This window comes from Stegastes partitus, unplaced genomic scaffold, assembly GCF_000690725.1.
Source record: "Stegastes partitus isolate 25-593 unplaced genomic scaffold, Stegastes_partitus-1.0.2 Scaffold224, whole genome shotgun sequence".
NCBI classification, from domain to species: domain Eukaryota; kingdom Metazoa; phylum Chordata; class Actinopteri; family Pomacentridae; genus Stegastes; species Stegastes partitus.
The window spans coordinates 133,514-143,770 of NW_007577955.1; the positions used below are offsets into that span (position 1 = coordinate 133,514).

Consider the following 10,257-nt stretch of genomic DNA (forward strand, 5'->3'; position numbering starts at 1 on the left):
ACTGTGATCTAACATCTGTCAGGTGCGACTACACATTTTTGTTGGTTACCCATGTTCCTGACATTTTGCAGGTTTGTCCGTTCTTTTCTTATAACTTTTTTTTATGATCTGTAGACCAACTATGTGAGCTGACAACATGCTATTTTTCCGCTGGATAGTCTCTTTCAGTACATTAAATATCAAAATATTTTCCCTTAACTAAGGAAACAGTTTAAGCAATTCTGTCCAACACTCTTAAGTCCTTCAGCTACAGAGAAAGTGTTAGACTTGATGAGAAAACTTAGAAGAGAATTAAGAACAGAATTATTTTTATTGATCCCCCATTGGGGGAAATTTACATGCCACAGCAGCATCCAAAATATAAAAAAGAAAGTACAAGGAAATAATACTAAGTAATAAAATAAGTATGTACACAAGATGACAAAAATATACTATTGATTGAAAAAAATATATACAATATTTACACTGAATGTAGTGTACTACAGTTTAGTCCTAAAACTCTAACTCTACATTTCCCGTGATGAAGCTGGACAGTGTTTCTTATCAGTGCTTCCTGACTGCTATTTTTTGATCTTTCTACATTACTGGTATATCAACAGCCTGCAGGAAACATTGCAAAACTGCAGCTAGCATCACACACATAGCAGTTATTAAGGGTAAGGGTCAACAGCTATCACACACACATACACAGACACACATACGTGTCATTACCTGAGTTATAGTAACAACCTTTGTCTGGCAAAGCATCGTTGGAGAGTAAAAGTAAAACAAAATGAACAAAAACAGAAGAATTAAAAAGAAAGTAACATGACAAACTGAAGATAAACAAATGACAAACAAACAAACACACAAACACACACAAGAGGCCTTTAAAAACTGATGCAGCAACAGAAAAAATGACAAAACATGAAACATGTTAATGTGTGCGTCAGCATGGTTCAATGTGTGGTTCTCACTCTGCAGCCTCCTGCTGCTTTGTGCGTGCTCAGCCTGCATTCCTCTCCTCTGAAGGTAGGGGGAGGCGTTGGGCAGCGGCACCGACGAAACATCATGGAGCTGCAGTTTGTACCAGTGAGGCTGATCGTCCAGGAGAGCCGACTCCAGCTCTATTAGAACCTGACACACAGAGAACACACAGAGAACATACACATGAGAACGTACAGGCAGAATGTGCAAAGAACACACAAGAAGGACATGCAGAAAATTAATGAGTAGAAGAGAACACAGAAAAAACAGAGAGAGAACATAAGTACACTGGCTCTTAGCAGATTTATTTTAAGATGACTGAAGCATGCAAAGTTTTATGTTTTCTGAGTTGTCTGTGTATGTTTACCTCCCCCAGGAACTGGCTCTCCTCCTCTCGGACTCGAGCCTGGTCCCAGACTGTCAGCTCCAACATTCGTTCTCTGAACTCGCGTCGGTGAACCGGAGAGTACATGAAGGTCTGGTTCCACCGAGGTTCCACTGACTTTTTCACTGTCTTCGTCCTTCGCTTACTCTTATCGCTGTATGAACAGGAAGACAATCAACAGCAAATCACAGAGCAGCACCTGCTGCTGGTTATAAGGAGAACTAAATTATAGCTTTTGCAGGTTCTTAGGAAGAACCACCTGGCCAGAAAATACAGATGAGTCTACAAAACTCTTGGTTCTGAGCTGTTTTTTTGTACCTTCTGTCTGGTAGGAAGTAGATCTTGACATAGGGGTTCCTGGGTCGGCCGTCTTCCCGAACGGGAAGTTCTTTGGCTCCGAGAACGGTTACAATCAGCTGATGACCGACTTTATCATACCACAGCTTGACCTATAGATAAACACCGGAGAACAACAGCATCAGAACCCCATATGGCTGCAGAGGGCGTCTGGAAATAAAAACAGAAGAACCATGCTGCCTATCGAACAGCAGTATAGTGACGTGTTCAGTGCAGTGGTGCCCATAGAACAGGTGTCACTAAACATTAGAGCATAGCAGAGTCAAGTATAATCCTATAGAACAGTGGCAGAATCCTCTGGACTAGAACACAGCCACAGAGCAGTGGCTGCAACCTGCACAACATGAGCAGGTCCCTAAAGAACACAGAAAGACCCCTATAACCACACAACCAACATATAACATGCAAAACAATGTAGGAAGCTTGAACAGCAGAGGAACCCAAAGAACAGCAGATGAACATCAGAGGGAACACTGAACATAATAAAGCAGAAGGAAAATCATTCACAAAGATAGTGGAACCATACGGAACATAAGCGCAAACATTTGGTACACTGGCTGAAAATAGTGATTTAGCATTCATTGAACTGACGAAGAGTCCCAAAGAACAACAGCAGAAATTTTCCAGAACAGACAAACTAGAGAGAAAAGTTGTGGAACCCTACAGAACAGAGGAGCCACAGAGAACAGATGTGAAACAACACAGAGCACGAGAGGAACAATCGAAAACATATGAGAAACCCTAGTGAACATGAGAATAATCCCACAGAACAGATGAAGAACCTTACGGAGCATGGTGAGATTTACAAAGAACAGATGTGAAACCTAAGACAGTTAGGAGAGAATGGCAGAAGATTGATGTGGAACAATTTAGAGCTGAGAAAAACCTGAGAGAACAAATGCAGAAAAACACAGGGCTGAGAAAAGCCCTAGAGAACAGATGTGGAATCCTAGAGAACATTAGAACCACAAAAAACAGGTGTGGAACCCCAGAAAACATGAGAAGAACCACAGGGTAAATATATGGAACCCAAGAGAACACTGGAAGAAACAACAGAGAACATGCGTAACCCTTCAGAACAGCTCAAGGGTGTGAAACAGAAACAGAACAGAACCGTACTTAATAAAGAAGCCCTGTTTCTAAACAAAGGAACCTTAGAGACCACTGCTTTTAGAACACAAAGAAAGACTTACAGACCCTTGAACCAATACAGAACTAAAACAAGACCAGACCAGCTCCACAGATCAGAAGTACGACAGGAGAACAATAAGAAACCCTTCTTCACGAACAGAAAATGAGCCCTACTGAGCAGTGATGGAACCCAGTGGGACAGCATAAAAATCATTTAAATCAGAAGCAGAACACCTACAAAGATCAAAAGAAACCCTACAGACAGGAGCATTGATAACAGAATGAAAGCCCTGAATAACTTCAAAACCACATAGAACATGAGCTAAATCATCTGGAACAACAACAATGGATACTCTGAAAACACCCTTTAGTAGAACCTCAGAAGAAGCAGAACAGATGAACCATCATGTGAAACCCTACAGAACAGTGCAAGAAAGCTACCAAAACAGATGTGGAAACAGCAGCTCAAGTAAAACTCTACTCATCAGTAACAGAACCCTACAGAACAACTGGGGTTCTACTTAGAGCTTCTACTGCTCTACATTAATCTACAAACTAACCGGCACAACAAAGATAGGTGGAGTACACAGATGTCTCACTCCACTCAAATCTACAGTTTACCTGAATCCTGGAAACCAGAGGACGCCTGTTGACAGTCTGAAAACACAAACATCACCATGGAAACGGCTGTTAACTGACAGCTGATTGGCTGTGAGCTGTGTGGTGGTGCGGTGCATGCTGGGTAAACTTACAGACACCTGTCCGGACAGAACACTGGGGCTCATGGGAGACGTAACGGAGATGGATGGACCAACTTTCTGGGAGTCGAAGGAACTGGAACCTAAACGGAGAATGTAGAGATTCAGATACAGAATTTGTGTCTCCTTGTGGTTGTTTGTGTCTGTGGTTGTTTTCCTTCTGTTTAGGGTTGTTGTGCATCTGTGGTAGTTTTGTGTCTCATTGTGTGGTCTCTCTGCATTTCTTTGTGTTTTTTTGTACGTCTCTTTGTGGTTATTTTATGCCATGTTGTCTGTTTTGTATCTCTCAGTGTTCATTCTGTCTCTGTAGTAGTTTTGTGTCACTTTGTGGTTGTTTAGTCTCTTTAAGGTCATTTTATATCTCTTTGTGGTAGTTTTCTGTCTATGTGTGCCGTTTTGTCTCTTTGGGCTGGTATTATGCCACTTTGTAGCTTTTTTGTGTGTCTTTTTGGTCACTTTGCATCTCTTTGTGGTTCAGTTGTACCTCTGTGGTATTTTTTGTGTCAACGTGTGGTCACTTCATGTCTCTTTGCAGTTGTTTTCTGTCATTTTGTGGTTGTTTTGTGTCTCTGTGGTCATTTTCTATCTATTTGTGGCCGTTTCCATCTCTTGCTGGTCGTTTTGTGTCTCTGTGGTCATTCTGTTGTATAACAGACTTACTGGAGTCCAGTTGGACATGAGAGGCGTCTGCTGCTCTGGAAACATCTCTGAGGAACACACATCAACAACAATCAAGTTTTTAGAACATCAGAACCATTTTCTGTCTCTCAGCTCAAACTGTTCTAAAGCCTTGAGTGAATTTAGTAATTTAAAGTGAGACTAACCCAATCGGTCGGCACACCACCAGCTCCACCTGTGGTTCTGGTTTGGACTCCAAGATGATGTTGTAGACCTCATTAAACGTGGCCCCCTGAAGAACCCGACCATTCCACTCCAGAACCTGATCACCTGGAGCAGAGAAGGAATCAATGAAAACATCTGTCTGATGGTGTTGCAGCATGCTTAGACTAATTTTGTTATTTATTCAATTATCACACTAAAAAGAGGTTCTCTAAGTCAGGGGTTCTCAACTGGTGGGTCGCGACCCAAAAGTAGGTCACGGACCTGTTCTGGGTGGGTCGCGGACAGCTGGTCAAAATTAAATAATATACAATGTGCGTCTCAGGGTGGACTTATTTTTTATTTTGAAAATATTTTTATTTTGACAGGCATGGTAGCCATAGTTTGTTTGAGGTTCATTTTAAGTTTGTGTTGATGTTGGGATGCAAGATGGCAAAGCGCAAATATGACCCGGAGTATTTAAAATGTGGATTTTCATACTAGGGCTGGACCTCAATAGCCAACTATTCGTTCGCTGTGCTGGAATCGGGATATCAATTTTGATCTCTGAATATTCCTGAAGAATATATTCCGGAAGACTCAGGTGTGTGTTTACGAGGTCTCAAGTGTTTGTTTACCTGGTTTCAGATGTGTGTTTACCTGGTCTCAGGTGGCCTACAGTGTCAGCCAGACTTCCTCTCTTCACTTTGGTGATAAAAGCACAGAGGCGTCCGGACTCTGTCATCTTTCCCCCAACAACCTGTAGACACACTGCCCATGAGCAAGGCACTAACCACTGCACCACAGAAGAAGAAGAAGAAGAAGAAGAAGACCTTGAGTCCTAGTAGCGCTCCTGTATCCGCGGGAACCGTCCCGTCCTTCATCCGCTTGTTCAGCAGAATTCGACCAATCAGACGTTCTCCATCCTTGGACGGTTGCCATGTGACTGGCTGCTGATAAGTCACAGTGGTAAAGAAATGTAGTTTCTTAGAAACAGCAAAAAACAGTAACAGCTCAGACCAATAAAGTGGAAGAGAATTGTGATCAGGTTGATTGATTTAATATCAAAAACTAATGCTATTGTTTCCAGTGATGAGTTTAATTATAATATTGATCAATGTTTGATGATAGTGTTGATCAGGCAGACAGGAGTGGGGTAGTATGGATGGATAAATCAAGTGTTTAGACCTACCATAGACATGGGTGCCGGCTCGCCGTGCCAGGTACCATGATCCCACCATTGGCTGTCCATGTCTCCTAGCAACCAGAAGAGGTCAGATGTCATTTAAGAAGCTAAAACAATTAAGGGTGCATTCCAATACCCATACTACCATACTGTGTAGTACACCAGAAAAAGATTTTTTTTATGTCCTAATACACAGATTTTGCAGTATGCAAGCCAGCATGTTTGAGATGAATGATAACAGCTAATTTCCCATTACAGACTGCGACAGTCAAAGCTTAAGGTGCAATATTATCACAAAGTAGTCTCTCCTAATTGTACACATACTCCAAGAAACAGTACATATTATGCAAGTACTCAAAGAAAAAATAGCATGCAATTTAGAACACAGCCTTTGTTTCAGACTTTAACAGTTCAAGTTACTATTTTGCAGTATTCTGAGTCCTCTGTTTAAAGCTTCTTAAAGAATGCTTTGAACAGCCTGCATCTCTGTGCACACTTTACGAGGAGCGTCACCTCCCCTCAGGTGGCTGAAAGGAACATATTTGACTGTATTGATCATTTCACTGATTCTGATCTGTGTTTTTAGATTTCAAGTTAACCAGGCAAACAATCAAACAGAGGTTGACCTAAAAACCTGAAATCAACATCTACACCATTATTCCAAGTCTGCACAGATGTTACCAAGACTGGACAAAATGGTGGCTCCACATGAAACATATGTCACTATTTACATTTCTATAGCCTCTACAAACTCTGTGTGTTTCACACTGAAAATTCTCTACATTGGTGCCATGTGACTGTTGGTCACAGCTGAGTCAGTGATTAGCTTCTCAGTTGTGCTAAGGAGTGCAGGATTTTTTTGTTTTTTACAGGATCCGGTACAGCTTTCATTTTCCTGATGGAACGGCCCAGACAAGAGTTGTTCAAGGATCATGTGAAACTGAAAAATCTTACAATTCTTTCTGTTTTCACAGGGTTACACGTGGTGTCATTTTGGTGATTTTTTTTTTTTACATTTTTTTTTTAAAAAAGAAAACATGCCTTTTAAACCTGCTGGTGGGTTTTTGGGTTCAGTCAGTGGGTTAAGATGCATTGCCTACAGTTTGTCCCTACAGCTACCTGCTTAACTCACAGCCATTTAGAACAGGCCAAATCCCAATAACAACTCATCAACGCCACAACATGTTTATCAATGTTGAAATACGTCCGACAGGAGGGTTTAAACCTTTGAGGCGAAAGGAGCAGGGGTTGGGGGGCAGTGGTCTCTCTGAACCATCAGATCTGCCTGCAATAATCTGTATTTCTCAGCTTGCTGAGTCAAAGCAGTTCTAACCTTTGCTGTACTCACAGGTCTGTGTGAATGCCATGAGGAACGAGGAGGAGGCTTCAGCAGAGGAACAGGAGGACAATGAAGAGGAGGAGGTGAACCTGCAGCTCCTCTCTCTTCCTCGTCACTGACTCTGTGATCGCTGTGTGCCCCGAGCTCTGCCTGCAGGCAGCAGAGCAGTTCATACCTGTCTGTAATGGGATTAGTGGAGTCCAAACACTGACTGTTAGCTTGTTAGCATTGTTAATTAGTGGTTAGTTTTGGAGGTCCACCAGCGATCTGACAGGGGAGCTGGATGTTGCTGGAGGCTGGTGAGTTTGGGGGCAACATTGCAACATTGGCTCCGCCCCCTGTACCTCCCACCTTTCCACCAGGTCAGCACCGCCAAAGTCCAGCAGATCAACAAGACACACTGCAGTTCTCCAACAAACCCTGCAGTTAACAAAAATCCTGGAGATCACAGAAAAAATCCAGCAGATCACCAAGAGATCCCACAGTTCACAGAGAGATCCAGAAGTTCACCAAAAAATCCGGCAGTTCAGCAGTAAATCAGGAAACCTGCAGTCCTCTGGAAGACTGGCTGCAGACATGTTCTCCTGATGTCTGTGTTCTATTCCTGTTCTCTGCACTGACTCCTGATAATCCACACTCTCCTCTTATAATCCAATTGAAGCACAGCAGAGACGGTGATTCAGGGGCCTGGCAGCACCGCCGAAGCAGGTCGAGGTGTTCTGTTCTAATTTGGATCAGATTATCAGACAGGTTCCCCAGGGGCCTTCAGGACTCTCCACAGTTCTCCATGCCTGGCTTGTTGAAGGTTCTAGGGTTCTTATATTGGTTAGTTTGTCTTCAGAGCGACAGCAGCAGAGACTCTGAGCTGCTCCGTCACCTCCAGACCTGATGGGAGGAGCCAAGAGCCCTTTGAGCCAATCAGAGCTCATAATCTCTGACCAGGTGATTCTGGTCCAACAACACGGAGACAGCAGATTAACTTGTCAGCATGATGACCCACCGCAACTGTATCTGCAACACCTCCAGCAGTCTTTGTAAGAACATTACGAAACAGTGGAAGAACCCTCAGGAACCAATTAATGTTACAGAGCAGAAACAGCCCCTCTAAAAAAAATCTGAAGAACCTTCAGGAGCACACGAAAAACTCTAAAAACACCATATAACCTCAACAGAACAGTGATAAAACCTTAAGAAACAGAACAGTGCTACAGAGTAGCAGCAGTACCATGACTTGCACAAAAACCCTAGAAGTGTCAAAATAACCTCAAAAAAACAAAGTCCAACAGAATAGTCACAAAATCTCCAGGAACATAATAATGCTACAAAGCTGTAGCAGCCCCCTCTAGAAATGTGCAGAACCCTGAGGAACACATGAAAATTCCTAAAAGAAAATATGTCAACAAACAGGCCAACAGAACAATGTAACAGAGCAGAGCAACCCCCAGAACATCCACAGAACTTCCAGGAACACATGAAAATCCATGAAAGACACAATATAAGTTCAAAAAGCATAAGTCCAACAGAACAGTGACAGAACCCTCAGCAACATTGAAGAAAATCTTAACCTCATGAAGAAAAGTTGTACGGATAATAACAGAGCCAGGAGAGCCATGTCCAGCACTTTATTTGAGATCAGAGGAACATCAGAAGAAACTGACAGTACTGATGCAGAACCACAAATAACAGAGACAGAACCCTACCGAGCAGAGCAACCACAGGAAACAGCTTTGCATTCCTGCAGAACATATGCTTTGATATGAAACCATTGATATATATATATAATAAAGGCTAGATGTCTTTAGGCGGCGTTTCAAACGGAATCACCGGTAACCATCTTGATTCGGGGCAGCTCTCTGGCGGAACCTGTGGTACGTGAAGGAAGGTGAGTGATCTGCACAAACATAAATACTCTTATCTCGCTGAAATCTTGACGGATTTACAAACGGTTTGGTTTCTTACAAACGTTATTAACGTGGCTACAATTCAAATTGAAAAAAATACAAATAAAATACGCTATTGTGCCGTGAGAGTGGCAGCCAGTTGCAGCGGCTTCTACATACTTTCTATATTTTTAGCTATTTTCTTTGTTTTTTCTTCTGTAGTTTTAATATTATTATATTCATGTAGTTGTACTAGATTAGCATGAATATGATGGAGATGCCAAGGAAGTTTTTTTAATCTGTTTTTTACTTTTTACAAATTTTTAAAGTCCGCATCTGACGAGCTTTTGTTATGATGGACGCTTGCCACATGCTGAAGCTGACACGCAATATGTTGCAGGTATGTGCTCATTATTGCCTATTTGCTCTGGTTGACTCTGTTCTGCTTTTTATACATTTTGATTGTATTCACATAATTGTGCAAAATATGGTGCTTTACATTTGACGTGTGCAGTGAAAAACAATCTGATTGTGCAGGCATAGAGCCCCATTAGAAGCATAACTGGCAGTATCGATTAGTTCAGCTGAACAATGTTTAAAAGAAAAATGGACTACATACTGCCAACCCAGTCACAGATAAGAATATGAACTTTGCTAATCAGAGGATGAAGGTGTGTTTGCATGATGATTTATGTATAGAGGACCGCGATAGAAATGTACTCTAGGGCGTTATTGTGTTTTTATGCTTTTCAATGATGTTTGTATCTTGCAGTGCTAATGTGCTCTTCATTTCTCCTTATAAACTCAATCAAGGTCTCCCTGGCTGCTCAGACTTTGAGGAACTCTGTGGCAGTAGCGCTCCGCACCTTGAAGGACGTGGGCTCTGCAGAGTTCAAAGATTGTGAGGCTACTTCAGAATTAATTCAGGTAACACGGAAACAAGGGTGGTTGCTAAAATGTGAATGCCACCAGGATTAACCCTTTATCTTTTCTTTTTTTCATTTTTTGCATCAGGAATGATTAAATAATTATGACCCTCCTCAAATTCAACAATATGCAAGAACTTGGATAAAACTGTTTATACCTACCTCATCCTGTTGACACTAAGTTGTAGTGACGATTTTAGTGCTTCCAGTTAATTTATATATTTGTTTACAGATAGCAGACAAGCTGTTTGACATCTTGAACAGTCGCAATCCCAGAGCCAAAGGGTTCAAAGGCCCCCTTGATTGTAGGAATTGGACAAGCACCAGGGAGTTCTTGCTCACTTTGAAGATGGAAGATGGCAAACCCCTTTACCGAACAAAGAGCTCTTTTAAAATAGTGACTGTTCTATTTGTGATGCACTGACACCATTTGTGATGGCCAATACCCAGTACCAGTACTTTATTATAATTAAATTATCAGAATGAGACTGCTGAGTTAGAAAATAATGG

General features: G+C 41.9%; 1 protein-coding gene across 1 annotated transcript in view; it reads right to left on the reverse strand.

Moving 5' to 3' along the window:
• The window catches only part of LOC103356830 (regulating synaptic membrane exocytosis protein 2-like), a 58,421-nt gene that overhangs the window by 20,919 nt on the left and 27,245 nt on the right, over positions 1-10,257 (reverse strand). Inside the window, exons 7-15 of the mRNA XM_008281129.1 lie at positions 5,609-5,673; positions 5,250-5,369; positions 5,077-5,176; positions 4,422-4,545; positions 4,258-4,304; positions 3,592-3,680; positions 1,670-1,800; positions 1,334-1,505; positions 957-1,116 (exon numbers count right to left, since the gene is read on the reverse strand). Of these exons, the coding sequence (XP_008279351.1) occupies positions 957-1,116; positions 1,334-1,505; positions 1,670-1,800; positions 3,592-3,680; positions 4,258-4,304; positions 4,422-4,545; positions 5,077-5,176; positions 5,250-5,369; positions 5,609-5,673 (1,008 nt within the window). The remainder of the gene's footprint in view (positions 1-956; positions 1,117-1,333; positions 1,506-1,669; positions 1,801-3,591; positions 3,681-4,257; positions 4,305-4,421; positions 4,546-5,076; positions 5,177-5,249; positions 5,370-5,608; positions 5,674-10,257) is intronic.